The sequence below is a fragment of the Nanorana parkeri genome, unplaced genomic scaffold (genome assembly GCF_000935625.1).
Source record: "Nanorana parkeri isolate BGI_ZX_2015 unplaced genomic scaffold, ASM93562v1 scaffold147, whole genome shotgun sequence".
NCBI classification, from domain to species: Eukaryota; Metazoa; Chordata; class Amphibia; order Anura; family Dicroglossidae; genus Nanorana; species Nanorana parkeri.
The window spans coordinates 701,787-727,120 of NW_017306415.1; the positions used below are offsets into that span (position 1 = coordinate 701,787).

The 25,334-nt window shown below is 40.5% G+C and overlaps 1 protein-coding gene across 1 annotated transcript in view; it reads right to left on the reverse strand.

Moving 5' to 3' along the window:
* Nucleotides 1-25,334, reverse strand: part of PREX2 (phosphatidylinositol-3,4,5-trisphosphate dependent Rac exchange factor 2) — a 250,362-nt gene that overhangs the window by 64,488 nt on the left and 160,540 nt on the right. The window contains exons 31-35 of the mRNA XM_018554229.1: nt 21,211-21,252; nt 19,573-19,790; nt 15,291-15,393; nt 13,057-13,200; nt 10,129-10,243 (exon numbers count right to left, since the gene is read on the reverse strand). Of these exons, the coding sequence (XP_018409731.1) occupies nt 10,129-10,243; nt 13,057-13,200; nt 15,291-15,393; nt 19,573-19,790; nt 21,211-21,252 (622 nt within the window). The remainder of the gene's footprint in view (nt 1-10,128; nt 10,244-13,056; nt 13,201-15,290; nt 15,394-19,572; nt 19,791-21,210; nt 21,253-25,334) is intronic.

Below are 25,334 nucleotides of genomic sequence, written 5' to 3' on the forward strand. Positions count from 1 at the left end.
TAATGCACTCCAACAGTACATTGGATCCCTCTCATGGAGTGAAAGCCAGGCTGCATCTGCATATCATTCAGAAGTTTGCCTACTAAACATATATTAAGGTAAATACATTGTGGGGCATGAAATAACTAACAAAATGTCTGTTTACTACTAACATTCTAGGAAGAGGTAAGTAGAGATCTGGATGGAGGGAAGCCGGTGGATGTGGTGTACCTGGATTTTGCAAAAGCATTTGACACAGTACCTCATAAACGCTTAATACACAAGCTGAAATCTATGGGCATAGATGACATGGTGTGTACATGGATAGAGAACTGGCTACAGGAAAATGTCCAGAAAGTATTGATAAATGGCTAATTTTCACAATGGGCTACAGTAATGAGTGGCGTGCCCCAGGTTTCTGTGCTAGGCCAATACTGTTTAACCTGTTTATTAATGATATTAAGGGAAGGTGTTAATAACCATGTTTCTGTGTTTTCAGATGATACTAAAATTGGGAGGGTAATAGACATTGAATTAGACATTATAACATTACAGGAGGACCTGGATAAAATAGGGTAGCGGGCAACTGTGTGGCAGATGAGGTTAGAAAAAATAGAAAACGATTGGGCGGTGGTAGCAGTGATAGCTAGCTCCGCCCAACTGTTTTCTATTGGCCAGGACCAGCTGTCATTACTATGAGAGCTCGGCAGAGCCGGTGGTGATATTAAACTCTCATTGTAATTCCACTGACGCTTGGTACCTCTTGCTCGGGGTGAGGCATTCCCCAGCCCGCCCCCCGAAGCCCTGCCTCATGTCGGTCGATGCTCCGCCCCCCACCGGGCAAAGCCCAGCCCCAACCCGTCCCCAAGCTAGTGTAAAGGAGGAGACAGGGAGGAGCTTCCCTGTCCCTCACTTGCTCCTCACCGCTGAGGCTCCGTGACAGGTTACACAGCAGGGAGGATTTACCTGCTGTGTAACCTGTTAGATGCCGATCTGAATGGAGAAAAAGCTGTCAGCTTCAGACATGAAGCTGACAGCTTTTTCCTCCATAATTCTAAGTTAGGATCTGCCTCACCTGTCTCCCCTGACCCGCGTCCCTGGTAATGACAGTACAGCATCCCCTGGTTACCTGGCAACCGGGGGGCGCTGAACTATCATTACACACTGAGAACTCGGCGGAGTCACCGTGATATCAGATCACAACATTAGCATTAGCTCCCTGTTATCTGCTGATTCCCCTATGTTTTTATTTTTCTATTAATTTGACAGCTACCGCAGGCTGCCGTCAGAGTAAAGAAATAAAAAACAAAAACAAATGGCATAGGAATGAATAGCTAGGCTGCTATTGGCCATTTAAAATTGGAATAGCCAATAGTAGGCTGGCTATTGCACCCACCTACTGCTGCTGTCAATCAGCAGAGGTGGACCTCCATCAGAAGTTCTCCATCAGGTCCACCTCTGCTGCTTGACAGCAGCAGTAGGCGGGTGCAATAGCCAGCCTACTATTGGCTATTGCAATTTTAAATGGCCAATTGCAGCCTAGCTATTCATTCCTATGCTATTTGTTGTTTTTTTTATTTCTTTACTCTGACGGCAGCTGTCAAACTAATAGAAAAAAAAAACATAGCAGGGGAATCAACAGATAACAGGGAGCTAATGCTTCACCTGTTATCTGATGCTTTTTTTTTCTTTGTATTCAGACAGCAGCTGCAAAAAAAAATAAAATAAACAGGAAATCGGCCGATATCAGGGTGGAGACAGGCTAGGATTAGTCAGGGCATTTTTTTCATTTTTAATTGGGGTCCCTCCTAACATTTGTAATGTTTGGGAGGAGAACCCCATGCTGTGTTTATTTATTTGTTTATGTATTGCGAAGAGAACAGTCTGCTTCAGCAGACTGTTCTCCCCGCTTCGGCTGTGTGTTAAACTCAGTCGAGCCAAAGCATATGCCTTCGGCTCGACTGAGCCGCTCGGCCAACTTCTGGAGCTGTACAGGCTATAGTGAATAGCCCATACAGCAGCCCTTCGGTTCTACAGAACCGAAGGGATCCTGCGGCCGAAGCTAACCAAAGGATCAGCCAAAGCTACAGCTAGATCCTTCGGCAGCTTTGTGAATAACCCTCTAAGTGAATCATCAACAGCACCTATACTGTCAGTATACCTATACTCAGTCTGCTGAGACTGAGATTTCATGCTCTACAGCAGTGGTCCCCAACCCCCGGGCCGCGGATCGACTTTTTAAGTTTTTTTAAAATATTTTATTTTTATTTATTTTTTATAAACTTATACATTTTTCTATATTCTACTTTTTTCTATTGTTCATTTATTTATTTTTATTAAATATTTTTATTTTTTTAACTTTACTGTGGGGGTTTCAGTAAAATATCAGAGGTCTAAACAGACCCCAATATTTCCCTTTTAAAATAGGAAAAGAGATTGAGGACACAGAGTCCATAATCTCTTTTTCTGCAGCCTCTGTTATAAATGAACAGGAATCCTTTATACTGAGTGTTCCTGTTCATTCATAACTTGTGGAGATAGTATGTTTACTATGTACACAATTATGAAAGAACAGGAAGTGATGTAGATCACGTCATATTCATTCATAACTGGTACACAGTAATTCATACTATGTCCAGTTATTTACAAACAGTCAGCGATCAGCGCTCTCCATACTGATCGGTCAGAGGGGGCTGAGTGGGGTTGGGGCAGTGCGGGAGGAGAGCCCGGGCTCCTGTGACATCGAAGCTCACATCGCCTTCCTCCCCCTCACCGCTCGTCTTTCTCTGACAGTTCTCCTCCCCACTGGATGCTGCCCTGTGTCAGAGGGGACACAGAGCAGCCCCAGCAGGGAGGAGAGAAACTAGGAATGCACCACAATTTTGTTCGAAAGATGGCACTTTGGCATTTTGCCAAACGTGCAATTTTTGGCCCATATGCTTCTGCGGCCGAAATTTTGGTCCATCCCTACTGAGAATGGTAGTCTTTCCTAAAGCAAGCATATTACTTCATTTTCATTTTAATGACAGCTATTAAATACTAGAGAAAGCATTTTATTTTACATTGCACCTGAACTGTTCATTGTTTTGCGCACCATCTGGTCTTCCAAGCAAACCAACACATCTGCCCATTCAAAGAAAAGTATCAGGTTGACCTGATTATCTGTCCTCCCAATTACAAATACTTACCTTCCCTGCACTCCCACATTTCACCATTTGTCATCTAGTGCTATAGGATAAAGGAATAGAGGAGTATGTGAACCTGAGTAGCCAATCACCAGGTCCAAGAATTGTTACTAGGGGAAAAGCTTACAGCCCGTGTAAGCTTCCGTATTGCATTTACACATTTTTTCTAAACTCAGGGCTCCAGCAAATGAACAGCTCAGTAGGAACGCATGGGGATGGCAAGTATCAGTAGCAGAGGTGATAAATGAAAATATTACTTTGTCTAGAATGGGACAAGTGAAAGATACCCTTTAAGTAGCAAGCCTCTCCCTGCATGACCTTTTATTATGACATACCTGGACTCGTCACCACAACTGGCAGTTTATTTATTTATTTATTTTTTGCTTACTGTTTTTATTACTATAAAAAGGGCAGCAATACTAATCCAACTGTTTTCTAGCATGCCACATCTTTTACTATCATTGGCAAAAGCATGTAACATAGGAGCAAAAATGAACATATGGAAACCACAAAAGTTTGGCGTTTTGGTTGTACAAATATAATTAATAAATATAATTTGGAAAAAACAAAACAAATGAAAAGTAAAACCCCTACCAAAAGCAGCAGTCATTAGAATGGATACTTAATATGATACAGATAGGTCAGCAGATAATCAGTGAGATCATCTTACTACCATACCTTTCCAGCTTTTACTACAAACACAAATGGTTACATCCCAGAACATAAGAAACATTTTTGCTTTTTCTTTGGAGAAATGGGAATTAGCCTTCAAAATTTCACAGATTTTCCAGCATTTTCCAATGACCTTGAAATCAGTAATAGTCACTTCCGCTATTCAAGAATAACTGTTATCAGTTAATACTAGGGATGCACCGATACCATGCATCAAGTACGAGTACCAATATTTTTTTCGGTACTCACTGATACCAAATACCGATACCGGCATCCCGAGGCAGCGTGGGCAAAGCTAATCAGGAAGCCGGGTGGTGGGTCATGGCCAGGTAGCCAGGCTGCCTTGCGGTATCCCTACGCAGCGTAAAGCGAGCTTCCTAGCCAATCAGGAAGCCAGGAGTCAGGTCATGATGTGCTGCCCGGCTTCCTGATTGGCCAGGCTGCCTCGCAGTCTGGCGCGAAGCCAGCTTCCTAGCCAATCAGGAAGCCAGAATCTCCCTCTGACCGGAAGTTCTGGTATCGGGGTCAGTATCGGATCATTTGGGCAAGTCCTCGCCCAAATGCTCAGTATCTGCACCAATTATGAACTATACTTAGATTGATCTGATTAGGAAAACCTTAGCATGTATGTTCATCCTTATTCTAAAGTAACATATTGAACCATATATTAATGTGATTTCTCGGATACAAGAAACATAACTGTTTTACCAGAATAAATACATAAATATTGTCATCTCTTGATTTGTATATGCTGTCATTTATCAAGATAAACTGTCCATGTTTACGAAATAATTTCATTATGAGTGCATTAAGGATTATTTTGATGTGTAATAATGTAAATTATTTTTCTTCCAAGCAGGCTTTTTATATAAACAATCATGTGCATTGTACTTTACCAACTCAGTGGATATTCATTTGTCTCAAGACCGTTTAGCTAATCAAAAGAGCAACATCCTTGACATGCATTTAAAGGATCTCATGGGGACTATTTGAAAGTAAAGGAAGCAGGCATCACTTTCAGTAGATCCTCAGTCACAGGAGAACAGCTTTCCATTTGAAAGCTTTGATTTTTTTTTTTTAGCCTAGCTAATGAAATGCATTGAACAGAAAGGCTGAGGTTGTGTCTAATTTTCATTATGCTCTTGCGTATAATAATTATTGTAAACGCGCTGTAGTCAGCAGTACCCATAGGGGTATTTGGCCAAGCATAGCGCTCAGATATCCTCTCTAAAGCAAAAAAAATATGATTTATCCAGTGAACAGAAACAACAGCTATATTAACTCTTTTGCTGCCTATCATTTTTCACATGCATGATTTTATTTCTATTTTTCATGTATTTTGCTACTTTTTACTGTTTGTCACTTAGAGCTTTGAAAGGTAGGAAAAGAATCCCACCATATACAACCATATATTTTATGAAAGCACAGGACCTGTAGAATTAAAAGGTGGTTCTATTGATTTTTTTACAGGGACCCCCAACCTGAAAAAATTCATTTCAGGGAGGTGCCCTTCTCATTTCAGAGAGGTGCCCTCTCCCCCAATATCTGAGAGGGCACCTCACCGAAATGATGGCAAGTAGCAGGGGCGCTAATGCTTCCCTTGCTATGTGCTGTTTTTTTGTGTTGACAGCTCCTGACGTCAGAATTTAAAAAAAAAATAGAGAAAAAGACTGCATGGGAATAAATAGCTAGGCTGTTATTGGCTATTTCAATTTGGAATAGCCAATAGCAGGCTGGCTATAGCACCCGCCCACTGCTGCTGTCAATCAGCAGAGTAGGATCTGAGGGAGAACTTCAAGTCCATGTCTGCTGATTGACAGCAGGACTGGGTACAATAGCCAGCCTGCTTTTTCAAATCGAAGTAGCCAATACCAGCCTAGCAATTCATTCCCATGCAGTCTGTTGGTTTTTTGGTTTTTGTTTTGTACTCTGACGGCAGTTGGCGGCCCCGCTTTAAACCCCCCCCCCAAAAAAACAGATAGCAGGGAAAGGTTTACTCTGCTAGATAGAGCAGAGTAAAACTTTACAGGATAAAATGTTTCTCTCGTGGGCGTCCGGGAGGCACTATCTTATAGCGGGAGACTCCCGAAACGTCTGGGAGAGTTGAGATGCCTGCATTACAGCTGCACAAATGTTCACCAAACAATTTTTATAATAAAAAATACACTAAAATCATTCCTGCTACACCTAAAATATAAAACTGTACTATGTTAATAAATAACAAATACTTGTAAATTTTAAATTGTGCCTTAAAAACTTGACTTGAGCTTGAGGCTGTCTTCACACCTACGTGTTGTGGTAAGAACCAATCTGCAGTTCCATGAGTTACAGTGCCATTCATTTTGAATGGCAGCCCAATGTACCTTGCTATCTATGTTTTGTGGTGCACTGCATTGAAGACCACATTCACAGAGCAGGGCACAGCAGCCTAAAGGTGGCCATACACCTTACAACCTTTGCACGACTTTCGTTGTGCGATGGTTGTAAAGTAATTAAAATCTTGTACGATCTGCCCATCTTGGACAGGCAGATCGTACTTGTGATCATCGCAAGCCCTCCCCGCCGAGGGGAGGGCTTCCGATGATTCCAATGCTGAGCGGGCAGTGTGTGCTTGTGCACACCGGCCCGTTCAGCATTTGTCTTCTGAGCACGCCACTAACCCGCGAAAATCGTACGATTCTCGGCGGGTTTTCGAGCGTGCTCGGAAGACAAAAGACATGCGACCGTACAGTAGAAACGGTCGCATGCCTTCCATACACCTGCCGATTATCGTACGATCGCGGTATCACCAGCGATTATCAAACGATAATCGGCAGGTGTATGGGCACCTTTACGCAGGAGAGGTGCTTCACTCAGGTGCAGGGATGGTGTTAGTTAATGTGATCATCAGCCATTCAATTAACAGATTACATTGATAGAGCTAGGCACTAGGGATCGGCTGCACGTTCGAGTCGAACCTATGTTCGACTCGAACATAGAATGTTCTACCGTTCGCCAATTACACCACAATCAAGGCGTAAAGCCTTCGGGGGATAGGGGTACATATGAAATGGAAAGGGGACTAGATCGTAACATAATGTAGCTATGGATAAACATCGAAATTAATGCGCAGTATCGAAGAACTCGGAACATGGGTACGAGTATTGCCATCGACCTTGCTACATAGCGGTTGACATAGAGGAGTCGGTCATAAAGCGTAAGGTGTTGGTAGCCTACAGGACATCCAATGCACCAAGCGACCCGTCTAGTTTTGAAGTGAGGTAGATTACCGCAGACCTTCCTGCTACAAAGCCCACTTGATCAGGAGAGATAAGTTTTGGCAGTACGACCGCCAGCCTATCTGCCAGGATTTTGGAGAGCATTTTGGCATCCAAATTAAGGAGGGATATAGGTCGGTAGGACCCCGCTTGAAGCAGATCTTTGCCTTTTTTGGGAAGGAGGCGAATATATGCGTCTTGAAAGGTGTCTGGATACGTGTGGGTGGATAATATGTGTTGGTATACCTTGCCCAAAGTGGGGGCTACATCGTCCGATAAAAGGTGATAGAATTCGGCCGAAAAGCCATCGGGGCCAGGGGCTTTAGACCGTGGCGAAGTTTTGATGACTGACATTATTTCCTGGGGAGTGATATCTTCGTTCAACAAGGCCAGGTCATCCGGGGATAGTGTAGGGAGGGTCAGAGAGTCGAGGAAGGAGGCGCCCGCAGACATGTCGGACTCCCCTTGTGTATACAGTAAGCGCAGCGTGTGTGGAGTCGTGAACAGGGCCAACCAATCGGAAGCCGATTAATCGATGATTTAAAAAGTTGACAACTTTTTCAATAATCGATTATAATCGATTAAGTCGATTAGTTGTTGCAGCCCTAGTGTTCGGCTCATCCCTACTAGGCACCTGTTTTAGGCTGCACGCTAACTGATTGCTGAAGTGATTGTGGGATTGCATGATGGCAAATTAAGCCGCTAGTGACTATAACGCCAGGAAACAATGCAGACAGAGACCATGAGCTTACAGTCTTAGCAAATGCAGGAGACATAAGGGTTGCTGAGGGTCAAGAAAAAGCTGTTGCATTTTATAGCTGGGACTCTTGTTTTACCATCACAACTATTAAGGAATACCAAGAGTCATTTATGAGGGCCAGTGACTTCGACATATCAGATTGGACTTTCTCCGCAAGTGGCCTGAACTCTGCACTTAACCAAAGACCAGGCAGACTTCTAGCTGTCATAGAGGTGGGGGTGTAGCTTAACATTTCATGGGAAATTACCAAGACGAATGACAATCTTCCGATTGCAGGTGGAAAGCAGTTAAAAAATATGAATTCTTAGGACTTCATCCCAACGTGTAGCAAAAGTGGAGTCAGTGAATGTGGTAACATAATGGGCTTGCCCTTTAATATTTCATCCTTATCATAGTGTATGTGCACCCAATCACACCTGTAGACACAATCATTTAAAGAGAATGTATACATTTTCTTTATTTATTATGGTCAGGACTAAAAAAAATACTTTCTTTATGAAAATTGCAATATAATATGTTGTGATTGTCTTGAGAGCAATATATGATGTTCTTTCACTTATGCTGAAAAAACAAAAGTGTCATCACAGAAGTGACTTGGATCCTTTAGCCCTGGATCACACCTAGGCGTTTTTGAGCAGTTCGAAAAGCGCTTTTAACTGCCCAACACAAGAAATCCCATGATTTTCAAAGGCCCTGGTTCACACCTGAGCAGAAAAACGCCTAGCAGGAAAATGACAGTCGCCTGAAAAGATACAGGAGCTTCTTTGGGTAGTTAAAAGTGCTTTTCCTCCCCATAGACTTCATTGGAAATGCCTAAAAATGCGCAAAAGCAGCATGTTGCACATTTTTGTGAGCGTTTTTGCGTGTTCTTCCATTGCCCACAATGGTTTATGAGCTGGCAATTAAAATGTGCGTCTTCATGTACACGCATTAAAACGCGCATACAAATGTGCACAGTGCGCAAATAACCGCATGCTGCTAACCCGCGTACAAACGCGCAAAAACGGTGCCGCCTAGGTGTGAACCAGGGCTTAATCAGACCAACTCTAAGCCAATCAGAGGCTCCTGTTCTGTTATCTCTTTAGCTAACTTACTCATAATGCTCTACAAATAATTTTTCAGGTTTTAAATACTTATTTGTATAGCAAAGATGTTATATACATACATACATACATACATACATACATACATACATACATACATTATGGATTGGACTTGTTTTTCCAACACATCCCATAGATACTCAATTGGACTGAAATCTGGAAAATGTGGAGGTCCAGTCAACACCTCAAACTTATTGTTGTGTTCCTCAAACCATTCTTCACCTATTAATGTAGTGTGGCTTGGGGCATTATCCTGCTGAAATAGGCCACTGTCATCATGGAATACTGTTTCCATGAAGGGGTGTACTTGGTCAGCAACAATGTTTAGGTAGGTGGTATGTGTCAAAGTAACATCCACATAAATGGCAGAACCCGAGGATTCCCAGCAGAACATTTCCCAAAGCATCACACTGCCTCCGCTGGCGTATCTTCTTCTCATAGTGCATCCTAGTACCATCTCTTCCCCAGGTAAGTGATACACATGCACCCAGCCATCCACATGATGTAAAAGAAAACGTGATTCCACCTTCTTCCATTACTACATAGTCCAGTTCTGATGTGCAGTGCAGGCACTTTTGGCAACGGACACGGATTAGCATGGTAAACCTGACTGGTCTGTGGCTACGCAGCCCTATACGCAACAAACTGAGATGCACTGTGTGTTCAGACACCCTTCTATTGGAACCAGATTTATATTTTTCTGCAGTTTCAGCTACAGCAGCTCTTCTATTGGATCGAAGTACACAGGCCATCCTTCGCTCCCCTTGTGCATCAGTGAACCTTGGCTGCCATGTTGCCACTTCAACGGTTTTCCTTCCTTGGACCACTTTTGCTTCCAACAGAACAACTTCAGAGACAAAATATTAACTTGCTGTCTAATATATCCCACCCACTGTAACAAGATAATCACTGTTATTCACTTCACCTCTCAGTGGTCACAATGTTATGGCTTATCGGTGTGTGTGTGTGTGTGTGTGTGTATATTGTAAGTGTGTAAAAAAAAAATAACTTAAAAACTAAAATGAAATTAACTCAAAACCATTACAGTTTCCACCTTTAAACCAACTACATCTTTACCACTTAGTGCTGCTGAAACGTATTTTTTGTCATCAGCTCTGATATACAGAAATATAAAAATAGTGGAGATGGAAAAAAGTAAATGAAGAACATACCTTAGTTTTTGATTATACTGTTTAACTTTCTCAAGTGAAGCGGCATTAATCTGAGCTTGAAATTCCTCTATAGAAACATTATCCTTGTAATAATAGCCGTCCATGCTCTCCAGGGCTGAAATAGGAAGAGATATTACTTTCATTTTTTCTGCCTTTGTAGCTTGCTATGCTACAGCCTCACGCTGTCCTGATTTTATCGTCTCTGTGTGATATAACAAACTATAGGTGAGCAGCCAGGAAGTGCAGGGACCATTAAGAAGAAGTGACAGTAACAGGACCGAAATTGGATAACATGTAGGACAGATCGTAGCATCACGGACAATTAAGGTTTGCAAGTACACTAAAGCTAGGCATACACTAGCTGATCTTTCATTCAATACAATGAAAGATCTAAATGATGCCTAAAAATAAATCCATAAAATATATATATAACGTCATTTGAAAAGTAGATCTCCAGACGAAAAATAGTGGGCGCCCCTGATGTACATCATCTGATCAACATGTGATAATGTTAATAACCTTGTTAATATTTAGATACTGCATATATTACATAAGTGTGGCCATATTTGCTCATTATATACACAGGTTTTGTACTGCTGCACAATAGTTGTGCTTCACTGCTCCTTTTCACATTGCCAGTCTATGAGTTGGCCAATACATTCAAGTAATTTTAATGACATTTTATTTATTTTTTTAGCTATTTCAAATGATGAATCCACTTACAATGTTTTCTGCCCCTTATTGTATTGAAGTTTCAGTTTCCAGCTAATTGAGCAGGTTCCTTGAGCACTATCCCTGCCTTTCCATTTTAGAATGGCTCTTCCTTGCAGTGTCCTATGAAGACACTGATGCGCACACGCACTTGGCCACAACTAGAGTCAAATGTTGGTACTGTGTGCTACTATGCAGTGTGCATTAATGCAAAAACACAGCAAGCCACTCCCCTGCTCCCTCCTCCAAGCTAACTGATGAACAGACAGATGCTGGCACCTGCGCTGCCCCTTATGACCTGATACTCAGTGGGAAGCTTGGCTAAATCACCTAAAGCTGGCAGCTGTGAGTAGTAATTAAATCAAGTGTTTGTGCCCACATTTCCAGCAGAAAATTTACTGGGGAATGTTTACTAGACTTATATTATAATGTATTATTTAATAAAACTGGCAACATTGGCCGGGACTGCTGAAAGGTGTGCGGAGAGTATCCTCACCAATTGTTACCTGTCGGCAGATCGCTTCTGTGTCCCGAAGAAGGGCCCCCCCAAAAAAAAATGAAAAAAAGGCCTCAGTCATGAAGGGGTTAAAACTACCTTAAAAACAATGTACTCCCTGTGTAGATAATATCTTATCTCCTCAATTGTTAGGCAGAGTGATTGCAATATCTAACTTACTATGATTCTAGTGGATAATCAAAAAATATTTACGTTTAAAGCTGAACTCCAGTCATGGCCCAATGTAAGTATACAAATGTTATACTTGATAGGACCACAGACATCCTGTAAAACACTGTAGTAGCAGGCACTTTAAACTGATCTTCCAGGTCCTGTACTGCTGCTGTACTAAGCAACTTCCCCTCTGCTGTAAAAACATAGGGGTTGCCTTGCTTGGCACAGTGGCCATTCAGCAAATGCTAGAACTTTTTTCAATGAATACAAGACATTGTCTGATTCAACAAGGGACAGTGACCCTATGTTACCACACCCTTGTCCAATCAGAGAAAGCCTAGTATTCATTAACAATAACACTAACACTAGACACTCACTGAATGGACGCTGTGCTGAGCAACCATCAATGTTGCTCAGCACAGCACAGTACAGGACCTGGAAGATTGCTATAAAGCATTGTCCTAACCGGGTATAAAATATGTATAATTACATTGGGCCAAGCTGGACCAAGAAATGTAAGTATATAAAAATATGTATTCCTGGAGTTGGTCTTTGATGCAGTTAAACAAAAATACAAAAAGCATGCAAGCATGTAAAATATGAAAACCACATAAAAAATGATATCCTTTTAGGACAATTTAGACAATAAAGGACATAGCTGAACTCCAGGCAAACAGCTAAATACACATATACAATATATATTTTTCATACATTCCTGAGATTTACCACAGAGCAAAGCCAAGCAGATGATACCACTTTCTCTGTTATAGAATGCAAAAGGGATGCAGTGGTGTCCTTTATCTATCCCCAGTTGGCTGACTGGACAGTGAAAGATCAGCAGATGAATGATTAGATCATCTCTCCTTTTCTCTTATCAGAATGTTTCTTGTCAGCACATTTGCATGCAGTTGACTGGCTCCCGGACTTGTCCCTCCCTCCCTTCCCCAGTCTACGTGCTGCAGTATAGGAAATTGCAAGGGGCTGATATAAATCAATTTCAGATACTTACACTAGCGGGGTTTTAAAGAAAAACTATTTTTTTAAATCATTTATTAATGAATACCTAGTTGTGTTAATTTGTGAATTTTAAATATTTCCAGAGTTCAACTTGAATTGTTTTAAAGAAATATGCAACTACATTTAATAATTTTTTAAAATATTTTAATTTATTTGTTTTATTCTTTAGCGAATTAGAGATGTTTGTTGACATCCAGATTCTGTAGATAGTAACAATGGATGGTAAAATTTAAAGCTGCCATAAGGTTGCAAAAAGGCTGCGATATGGTAGCAGCATCCATCAGACAATTGAAGGGGATATGTTTATTAGGAAGCTGTATGTTGCATGTACCATAATAGATTATATGTCTGCGCTAAAACACTTTATCAAAAAAAATAATGGGATTACAACCTCATATGTAAAAAATGCAATATGTTAAATTATCACTACAAGGATACAGAAGGTCCTGAGAAATGATGATCCAGAAGTCTTAAGAAAAGTACTCAATTTTTCCTTTCCTAATAAAATGTTTTTAAAAAAAAGTAATCACCTTGAGAAAATAGAACGGGGTGAATTTTGAAACCTCCTCCATTCTTCAGCCGTTGTGGTAAATGTTGAAAGTGATAATCGTCTATGTAAAAGTAAATTTTTAATGCCTGACGACTTCCCTCTGCCTGATAAGTGATGGGAACATCTGAGGATGAGGATGGAAAGTTGTATTAGCCTCTCATACAATTAACTTGCTTTTCATCTGCTGATCTTGAAATATTGAATAAAAGGGCTTAAAATGTATAAATACTATGGAATGTAATTACAAAGTACCTGTAGAAGCATATTCAACAATCTGTTGACACGTGTCCTTATTTCTTGTCTTGGTGCCACCAGGACAAAAAGTGAAGGGATTCTTCTCTGATTGGGCTACAGAGAGCAATTAAAAGCTGACCAAGGCTCTATCTCTACCTACTCTATGAAAAATTAAAAAAACATTTGGCTGATGTTGAGCAATACAGTACATCTATCATAGGAGAAATACATAGGCTGCCCTTGCTGAAATGCTGGCTGTCTGGCTGTCATGCTGATTGTTTCTCTTCAGTAGAAATGAGCTCAGGTTCAGACCAAACTGGTCTGAACCTGATCTCCACTGTACATGGAAGGAGCTTCTCCTGAACACGGAAGGCAGCTACTTCCATGCCACACAATCAGCTGTGAGCATGGAATTCCCTGCCTGCAGCTTGACTTAAGCAAAGGGTCTGTATGCAGTGAAGTCACTGACCCTATGTGGCTACATGCCTATATTTGGTAAATTACATTTGCCTAATATGGCTATGTGGCAATATAAAGTAAATAATGTCAGCACAAGCATCCCATCGCTATGTGTACATGCAGATACAGGGTAGGGATTGCCTGACCTGATTGGGTGGAAGTGCCCATAGCACTACCTTGTTCGGAGGAGCGCAAGTTCGGACTGCGTTCAGTCCGAACCTGAGCTCATCCCTACTCTTCAGCACTTTTGCTGTCACTGACCTGGAACAAGTATATTGATTAGCAATTCTCTGGGTTTTTTTTCTCATACATGTTTTCTGCATGCTGTTTTGGGCCTGTAAAACATAATTACAGGTCAGACGCTGCCAGATAACTGGTGTTTCCAGAAGGTCAGAAGAAGCAGACTACATTTTTCGCTTACAACAGGTATACTTTATGACTAGTACCAGAAATTTAGGGATCACTGGGAAAAACACTGCACCGTGTTGCTGTGATAGTGACTATGGAAGACCACAGAAGATAAAGTTGTAACTGAAACCAGTAAAAACTACATATAAATACTCTTCATGGAAAACTGATTTGCTGTTTTATGTATTACTTACTGCAATGTCATAAAATATTTGCAGGACTGATAGACTGCAGGAAATTCATTTTACCTTGATCACCTCTAAGACATTTTGCTGACAAAGGATAAAGCTGAACTTGGTATCCAACAGGAGAGGCATTTGTTTAACAAGAGTACAAGCTGAGGGCAATTAAGGCAGCACTACAGTGGACACAGCATGCACGCTGTGCTTAGTTTTCACATCGCAAAAAAACAATTATGAAAACAAGACAGGTAATAAAAATCATGATCACAGACAAATCCTCTCATTGGTTTATGACAAAATGAAATTTCATTCTCATTCTAGATGCTACACATTAGTTCCAACAGGCAGTTCTGATTGTCTGGGCACAGTTCTATTGCAAAATGATGACCCCATGTTTGTTGTTTCTGGAATTATTACAGAAGCATAATGATCTGGACTGTTAAAAAAATGACAGCATATTGCTAAAATTAATATGTTATTTTATAAATAAAATCAATGAGTGAACTGCTAATGCTGTCCTGAAAACAATGCAACTGCAAGAGTGTTAAAGTGGTCCACTCATTTTACCTTGGATTTTTATAAATATCCAGTGGAGCCAAATTTATCCAGCTTCTCACAAAATGTTTGGTTGGGGCTGTCTGTCACAAAGTTCTCTATTTTGCAGTCTCTCTTCATTTCTTATGTCTCTAGGAAAGACCACAAGAGGCTCAGAGCAAGAGCCCTGTTTGAACCAATGAACACACTAGCCTTAATTTTGATATGCTCAGATTTAGACGCAAAGGATGAGGATAATGGCACAATTAGAAATTTAGCTGGAAAGGCAACCAGGAGCAGAACATGAATGTTGAAATAAAAATAATTCTAGGTTAGCATGTCAATATATATTTTTACTAAGAATTTCTGAAGACAGGGGTCTGGTGTAAATACGTACTTGCCACTTGTGGTCCTTGTTCAGCTTGTCTGAAGTAAAACATGACCTTTTCCAAATCTAACAAAGCAACAAGCGAATCCTCCAGCATAGCTTGTTCATCTGTCTGTTGGAAATATCACACCGGCAAATCAGGATAAAACAAGAATACACAATGCATTCACATCACAGCAATGTAACCTCTTATAAAGAATTAATATAATTTCAAGCAGGACTTCAATGGGTATAATGAAAGGCATTGTCTGTACTGAAGATTAGAAGAATCCTTTCACATTATTATGGCTCTTTTCATTGGCAGTACAAAGCACTGGAGGAGAATAATGAAATGCATGACAAATGCACCCATTAGGTTACAATCGGTGCATGAGCTTATCAAATGCAGTTGTGATTCACACCACTATCAATCCCTTTTACTGTCACACCATGATGGTAAAACAAGTAGATTACACAGGACAGTAGCCTTATCCTCTGGTATCACTTTACACTTAACACTATTTAACAAAACCGCAAGTGAGGTGCACGTGGGTGCATATGGTGATAAATGAACAGCTATGAGGAATATGGCTATATAAATCACATTACGCATTACACATCTACACTATTTTGCATGTATTCATGTTTTGCCATATCACCACTTTAAATGTACTAGTCATGTAGAATGCAGTAGTATAAAAATCTTCTGTATAACTCTGACATTATTATTACATTTTTTAAGTGATAGGTCAGGAAAGAGCCCAGACGCAGGAATGACAAGTGGTCCCTTCTTAAAGGGAATGTACAGTGGCTACATTTTAATTTTCAGGCTCCAGTGCACGTGAAGTGGGAGAACTGCAACCAACCTCTGACTAATGGAAGATGGTAAATAGAGAATAAATAAATATGGCTGAGATTGTTGCATGAACATTAGTATTTGATGTTTTTTTCTGTAAATGGACACCTAAAAGTCCAAAATATATGGGTGATTCTGAGGGCACTGGACAAGAAATTACCCACAACTGACCATGGATTCCTACAATATGCTCTTTGAAACCTTGTTTTATAATCTTTAGGTGCTCATTTTTGGGCACTATGAGCAACAACAACTCCATGTTCTTCCCATTTAATTCTCTCCAGTTCTTTCTAAATAGCCCCAGCTCTTAAAGTAAACATATTATCAGAGAAATACAGATGCTGCCATTGCAGATCTCTCCTAATAATGCTAGCTACCTGTCACAAATGCCAATGCCCCAACGACTGGCTTACACAAATACAACGATTTGCACATGATGATCCTCTCCCATTGGACTCTTGTCACAACTGACAGCTGGCTGGCTAGATGCTCACAAGTTTTGTTTACTATGTGAAACAAACTGGCAGGCCATACAGTCATTCATTTAGTGGCAGTAGAATCACTTCCTGCACTGGTAGCTAGAGTTTCCGGCAAGCAATCAGGCAAAATCTCCACCTAATTTGCCCGTTTAGTGAATCTTGGACAACTTGTCCTAAACCTAAATCTCATTCTTAGTCTTCGCCAAGGATCTGATTTTTTTCCCGAAGCAGCATTGAGTCAGTTTCTGAGAAGTCTTACTTTGAATGACTTTTTTTAAGTCAGTCCCTGAGATTTTTGGTGAGACAAAGCTTGATTTCACTTTTCTGAGCCTAAAACCAAAAAATAAGTAACAAGTGTGGCTCTCCAAGGCCACTCAAGGCCCGCCTGAAACACGTTATTGCTTCAGTGTGTTCGGAGGAAGGGACCACAGTGACAGCCAAGTGGTGCACAGAAGTCTGCCTCCCTAAAATGTTTCAAAGAATGAAGAGAGGTTCCCCTGGGTACCCCTTTCTATGTTTTTTACCAACTTAAAGGGGTAGTTGGACAAAATGACTGAGGGGAATTTTGTGCTATACTTTGACAAGTAGATTAAGTGCCTAGAAAATGCACTTGACCAGCGCCTACTTGAATCTGACAGTGGCTACATTGAAATGTTGTGTATAAATGATTCTAAGATTATTTTTTTCCTTGAAAGGCATAAGACTATCTGAATATCCATAGTACACTACAACTATTAGAGTAAATGAGATAACAGAACCTATAAATAGAGAAATGAAACACAGTGGTTACTAAAGGGAGATGAAAACATCACTGAATAATGTATGTCTTCCTAGAAAAGCATTGCATTACATGCAAGCAACAGGAAGCTTTAGTACTGCTGAATAACAGGAATTAACAACTGAGTGCCATGACACTGAGGATAGTGTGTTAGGTAAATTTCAGCAAGAATACTTAGGTAAATTTCAGCAAGAAGTGTGTCATAACATATTCACAGTAAATGTTTACAGAGGATGCTTCTGGCTGTCCAAAAAGCAACACAGCTTTTCCATGCAAACCTAGAGGGACAGATTTACAAACATTGGAGCAGTACCATATATGGATCAATCAGATTTCCTGCTACATTTTTAAAAATAAACCCTGAAATGGACAGCTATTCCGCTTTTGCTGCAATTCTCTATACTGCAGTTTCTGTGAACAAAAAATCAGTTTACTTGTTTGTGTAGTTGTATAGGATCTAGACCATGTACATCAATGTTGTACATAATATTGTACATACGCAATACACATACTGCCTGTTGGATCTGAAATGCATCTGAAATTAAAAATGTTATTCACAATTGCAGTTTATTTTGAGAAAATCATAATTCCATTAAGTTAAGCAACTTCCTATAGGTTCACTACTGAACGTAAAGAGGTACATTGTAAATTAGTAGTGAAATAAGTGGAAAGTGGACATGCTAAGAGTGAGCTTGTATATTTCAGGGTCCAGGGCTATTTTGTTATTTTTCTTAAAATAAGACTAACTGAGCTTTTCATAACAATGCAAACAATGCTGCACTCATTAAGTACAATGAGCACTAAAACTTAATTTTGGATAAATATTATTTACAACAGATAGACTAGTATAGTTATGTAATATCACAGTATTTAAAACAATATGTAATCTATGTTGGACTGTGCCTTAAACTGACAATAATAAAAAGTTTTTTTTCCCATCAGTGTTAATACATCATACAACACTTTACTGAGTACAAAGAACCATCCACATATTTGTTCCTGTAAGACTATACCTGGCCGTGCGGATGCTTCTGTGCATGCGCGTACGCCTGTCTTCCGCATTTGCGTACATTCGCGCGGAAACGTGCAGGAAGTGATGCAGCTTCTATGGAATGATGGCCCTATTTAAACTTGCCAGTCCTATGGATCATTGCTGGATGGTCTTTCAGCTCCTGTGTGTGTGTTCTTGTGCCTCTGCCTGTTCCAGTATTCTGCTGCCTGACCCGGATCTCCTTGACTACGCCTGACTGCTGCCACCCTTGACCTCTGCTTGTTTCTCAACTACTCTTCTGCCTGCCGCTTTGTACTTCGCTGCCCGATCGGTGTTGACCCTGGCCTGCCTGACCTCGTCCTGCTCCAGTTCCTGGTGGTCTTCCCAGCTGCATCTACACCTGCTTCCTGCTTCCTTGGAGACCAGCTTCGGACTCACCCAGGCACTGTGCCCTGTATCCTCTGGCACGGGTGCTGCTCTCTGTCCTCTCACTCCCTGTCACCACTCTCCGGGGTGCGGGACAAGAGTTGCAAAGGAGGCCTCCTCACTACTTGGTTCTCTACCAGGTATATGATAGTTCCCCAGTGGAGATCACAATCTAATGTTCTTAGCAGACACATACCACACACGTACACAAGGAGTCCCAAACTTGCTAAGAACATTTGTAAAGCTGTAAGGCCATACAGCTGCTTTATAAATGGGCCCATAAGAGCCCATTTAGGAAGGAATGCAATTTACCTAGAAGTGTGGTTTTGGATTGTGGGAGGAAACTGAAATAACCGGAGGAAACACATGCAAACACAGTGAGAACATACAAACTATATGCAAAAATGTCTCTGGTGACACATACCATGTCCAGACCAGAAACATTTTTTGTCCGCACCTGAAATGCATCCCAATGTATTCCTATTGCATTTCTGGGCTATGTTCACACCAGTGCAGTCCATTCCGGTGCGGGGGAACAGCATGCATATTTACACCATGGGGAACCAAAGTAGCCACCCTCCAGAAGGAAGGAGAGCATCAGCACGAATTTGGAGATGATTTGAGGATCTACTGCCAAATCATGCTCAAACGATGTAAATTCTTGTTAATAGTTAGGATACTTGAATGCATTTTTAAGATATAACTCCTGAGTTTACTGTCACTTTAGAGAGAGAAAAAGTATCTCTACACAAGAGCGGTGTTTTGAATAAATCTTTCCTTACCAGGTTTGGAGAAAGAAGGGACTGGAAGTGGAAGAGAACTCCAGCGTTAGCAATCTGCTCCAACCATCTTCTGCTGGCCTCTTGTGTTTCTACTTCATACTCTCTGTTGCTATCATACATATGACCTAGTGCAACCAATAACTGTTCAGAGAAAGCACAAACAGCAGCCACCAAGCTCTGGCAGAAGACCATATCTCTCCTAAGTTGAATTTCACTATCTGTAGAAACAAATAGGGATAATATAAGCCATACTGTGCATTTAAGTCCTCCAACACCAGCCTGGAAATATTATATGGAGGTGAATGGTTTAGCACATGCAAGCGTTAACTGAAGCACTCACTCTGCTTGGTGTATCAAAATGAATTTTTCCTTTGCAATTGGGTCTTGTCGTACTCTGGATTCAATAATGGTACACATGAATGCTGGATGTAATTCTGAAAGTATATACACTAAACATCCATATCACCACAGATGTGCTATGAAACCCATGTAATATGGCTGTTTATCACAAAACATCTTTGCCTTACAAAAAAAGTATAGAAGACAAAAAAAGTTTTTTGGCGGACAGATCCTGAGTGTTTGGTGCCACACCCCCTGGTATATATGTCAAAAAGATAGCAAAGAAAAGATGGGGCTTTTAGGGCACCCGGCGGCAAGTACCAATAAATCACACAATTTCTTGAGTAAAAATATTATTTTATTTAGATACAAAAAGTATAAAAGAATGAAATTACCAAAATAGCATAGGATTAAAATCTATGATGTATCCTATTAGAAAAACCTCCAGCACCCACTCTGTTCCATGAATTAAGGCATGATAAACATAATTAAGCAACATACAGACAAGAACCCAATGTTGTTGAAGATTTTAACAACGACTGATCAAATAAAGTAATGAACAATCCAAATATCATATGTATGGCCATATCTGGAACCTAGAGAATGGATGCTTGACAGTTTTCAATTCGTTTTGCGCATTCCACGCTTCATCACGAATGGAAGTATTCTCATACGGAGCTGGTGATTGCACACATGATGTAACGGCCACAAGACAAAGAGGTAAGCATCCCCAAATAATGGAAATTCAGAGAAATTCAGAAAGAGCTGAAGCCACATCAATTATGGTGAGAGGGGTTAATTGATTATATAATGATGGAAAGGAAGATACCACAGGTCCACAAATCCATCTGATGTAGCCCTTAACGTTCAATCATAAGGCAAAGATGATTCCCACTTGACCCCAGCAACATCCCCTAAGCTCGCCGCCAGTGTGTGTCCAACCGTCTCCCACCGCACAATTCATGGAACAGAGTGGGTGCTGGAGGTTTTCCTAATATAATACATCATAGATTTTAACCCTATGCTATTATGGCCATTTCATTCTTTTATACTCTTTGTATCTAAATAAAATAATATTTTTAAGCAATTTTTGATTTATTGGTACTTGCCGCCTGCCCTAAAAGCCCCATCTTTTCTTTGCTTTTTTTTTCTTACAAAAAAGTATTAATATGATAAACAACTATATAACAAAGTTATTAAAACATCCCACTTGTGTCTCAGTACATTGGGCTAGGGTTACATCAAGCAAAAAAAACACAAAAATATATTACAATGCACTAATGAAAATAATATCCTTACCTGTATATTCAAGTAAAGCCAAAAGTATCCGCGTTTCAACCTCTTAAAAAACAAAACAAAACGTTATATAGTTATAATGACAAATCTGATAACAATCCCAGATAGCAAGGATAACTTGCTACAAACTTGTGGCAGTGTGAAATTGTAATTTTTGTTAACTTGCTGCACATATTACGCGTTAGTTGAAGACTTGCAGAACACTTGCAGCACAAGTTCTAGTTGACACTTTTTGAATTTGTATCAAATTTGCTTGGCAAGTCTACAGCAAGAGTCCTGCAGGTCTTAGCAAGAGCTCTGCAAGCTCGCTGGTCTGGAGACTTGCAATGCAGACTTGCTGTAATTGTGCAACAAAATTGTGAAGCTTGGCAAGTCTGCAATAGTTTAGCAAGTAATTTTCAAACTTGCAGCTCAATTGCTTGCTATCAGGGATAACATTTATTAATGTTAATTTATAGGATGCGACCACAGTTTGTATGGTGCTTAAAGTACATTGCAAGTTTTAAAGTACAATTAAACCTTCAATTTTTTTGCATACATCTACTGCTACAAGCAGTAGATATATGCAAAAATATTTAAAAAAATAAAGTTACCAAAATAGGTCAAAACGCACCTGCGTCTCTGCCGCTCAATCCCGACTGAAGATCTGAAGATTCTGGAACGTCCATGAAGGATCATGGGGCAGTACAGATCTTCGGCCGGGAGAAGAGGAGAGACACAGTGTAAGTCAATGCACGCAGCCGGCAGCGTGCATGCGGACAGACAGCGGGGCACACAGAACACACAGCAGTCAGCGCTGGATCAGAGACCAGTACCAGCGCTGGAGAGACTCCAAAAAACTACTGGAAAGATGACCGGATCAAGAGGCATCATTTAAGGTAAGTCCTTAAAGCAGCAATGGGGGGGTCGACTTTAATGTCACTTTAAGTCCTGTTGCTTTGTCTATGTATAGAATAATTGCTGTAAAAAAGTTGTCACTCTATCTCTTGGATGCAGGTTACTATTTTAGGTCAATGCTGACCACTCTACTCCCCTCTAAATAATATGTTGATGGTGAACCATGAAGTGATATTCAGTCATAAATAGGCTGCACAAAGCAATTCCTAGTTTCTATAAAAGTTGTCAGACAGGGCAGACCACACATACCCCTTTGGGAAAAGGCAGAATTGCATGGTGGCCCATTTCTGCCTGATATATGGTATGATATTTCATTAAGCCTGGGAGACCTGCTTGTGTAGTGCTTTTGTAGTGCTAGAATTGTTCTCCATTATAGTTACACTAAATCTCTTCACAGCATTCTGCATTCTCGTCACTACAACCCTGATAAGACAAGGCTGATTATTTATCAAGCTCTTCTGTTTTTCTACATCAGGTACAATAACTGATAATAGAAATTTTCTGAAACTTTAGGAACATTTCTTCTGGTTGCATCACATTTGTTTTATCTGCTTCTATGTTTGTGCGCCAGTAATCAGTGTGATGTCTGGCACAGAGAAGCCTAATCAAAACAAACTTTTTGATGGTTCAGGGCACCTCTTTTGAAACGGAAGATCTTGAGCTGTGGGGAATAAGTCTTGCGGAGTTAAAATAGACTGCTGAAAGCAGATAACCACTGCTTTAATCTCCTCTGGATTTCAGGAAAATAAACATACTCATAAATCTTCTACGGACTTGTTCCCTAACCATCAAAATGCATTAGAGTAAGTGCTGACAGTGCATCCTTCATGGAAGTGCTCAACACATGGATATGTTCTGCTCAGCACAATGAAATATTGTTTTTATATATGGCAAGCACAGAATATGGCATTAAAACCAGAACAACAGTGTACAGTTTTACAATTACTGCAAAGGAAAAGGTTGTCTTTGCTGACCATACATGATGCAAGGGATCATGTCGGGTTGAAAACACAGTATGCAGCTTAACCTGAAAATACAGTATGTGTCATTTTAATGCCAGGAGTGAATAGGGAATATACAGGTCTCAAAGCAGAAGCATGTATTTTGCTATATTCTCTTCACAGCCTTATACTGCATTTTTCTACTGAACAAAAAAAATAAAAATTAACAGGTTGCATAAAATTTGGTTTTAAAAGCAGCCTAGTGCAGCTCTCTTTTTGATTCCATAGACAGCTATGTATTCTGCAGCTTTACACTTTTTCCTAATGATTGCTTCAATGTATCACAGTCTGGTGCAGTGGCCTACCAAGGGGGGGCGCAGCAGGTGCGACCCACCCTAAATTCCACCTCTGACAGGTGCACAGTAGGATACTTTATATTATCGCTGGCACTTCCATCTCAGAAATGTCTTTAAAAACCTATAAACTATGTCTCCCACAGCCAACACAGGCAACCCTCCCTAATAACCTGATCTTGTGTAATACAGAGCTCTAACTATTTCTCACTGTTCCAAATGGTCCTTGGTGGGCCAAGGTAGGGCTAAAATAGAGAGAGTACCAACTATACTCTCAAGACTCCTTCAAGTAATTCCCTAACTTGAAACAAGAACTAAAGATATCTAACACATAGTTACATAGTATAGGTTGAAAAAAAGACAAAGTCCATCGAGTTCAACCTATACTTGGAACTTTAAATACCTCCAAATTAGACACACAGCTAAAGCCCAGTTTGGGTTTCAGGATCTAGCTTTCCAACCTTCCATACTGGAAGGCTCACTGCTACAAACTAATGACTCACAGCTGAATTCTAGAATGTATGGTGTCCCCCTTAAAGTGTATTTCCACTTTCACAGCCCAACTGGGACCACACCTATTTTATAATTGTTACATTTTCCCATTCACATAGCATTATCTACATATAATAAAGGGTTTCTTGGTTTCTTAAGGGTTAAAATGTCTATTTCTGTGTAATGTTAGGAGGGGCTGTGAGAAATGTGTGCTAAAGTGACACTAAACTCATGTGTTATACCTTAAAAATACATTCAAGTACCTTAACCATTAACAAAAAGGTGTCTTATTTGTGCCTAACTTAGCTGTAGATCCTCTAATCATCTCTGAGTTTGTGCTGACACTGCCTTACATTTGGAGGGTTTCCCATGGACCCTGTGTATGTTGTAAAGTAGCCACCGCTCTAAGCTCACCCCATGATGGTCTACATTTTCAATACAAATTAGAAAACATAAGATTGTGATCCATCACGAGAGTGAGCTAAGAGCGTTTGCTATTATTAGGATGACAAGCCTGGATTCTGCATTGTATGGTAATGAAGTTAATGAGAGAAACACAATCGACGCAGTTCTGCCCTAAGTCTTTCTATAGGGACAGATCCTTGTGAAGGTGCTCAGAAAAACTTGGATTCAGCCATTTTGCCTGCTGCCCCAAAACATCAATTATTCATAGTATGTGTGCCAATGGGAACCCATAACAAACATATAATGGGGGTTTCTGAAATTTGACTGCAAAAGTGAAGTAAACCCAAGATTATCCAGCACTCAGGAACAATGGAATAGAGATATCTATATCTATAGAGATAGGGGGGCGCATTGAAGAATCTGGCCTTGGGGCAGCAGAGAGAGTAAATCCGGCCGCGGTTGGAACTATGGAGCACACTGAAGCCTCTGAAAATATACACTGATTGACACCTCTCGGCAATCACATGTACCAATCTTTTCACTGACATCTGATCAGACACTTTCTCACCTCAACAAAAACTAGATGTAGGAAAATTCTTCTAAGTCTCACAGAAAGAAAGTTAATGTTGTTTATGCATTATTTGTAATCTGTGGAATTATGACATATTGGCAAGTGTAATGTGCCTGCAAGCTTAAGTTCAATGTAAGGCCCCGTTCACATTGAGCGATTTATTGCGCGGTAATTCCCGCGATATCGCAGCAATTTACCGCGCCATATCGCTCTCCAATGCTTCTCAATGGGGCAAAGGGTCCTGCTGTCGCGGGTCGTGTGTCGCTAAAGCAGGACCCTTTTTGGAGCGGATTTAGCCGCGATTCAAGCTTGCTCAATGCAGGCATTTGCGCGATGTCGCGCAAAATGCAAATCGCGCGACAAACGCGCGATTTGCGAACCGCTCAATGTGAACGGGGCCTAAAACATGCCTTTTAAACAACATTTTATATATTCTCAAAGATTATTTTACTGATTTGTTTGCCTGTC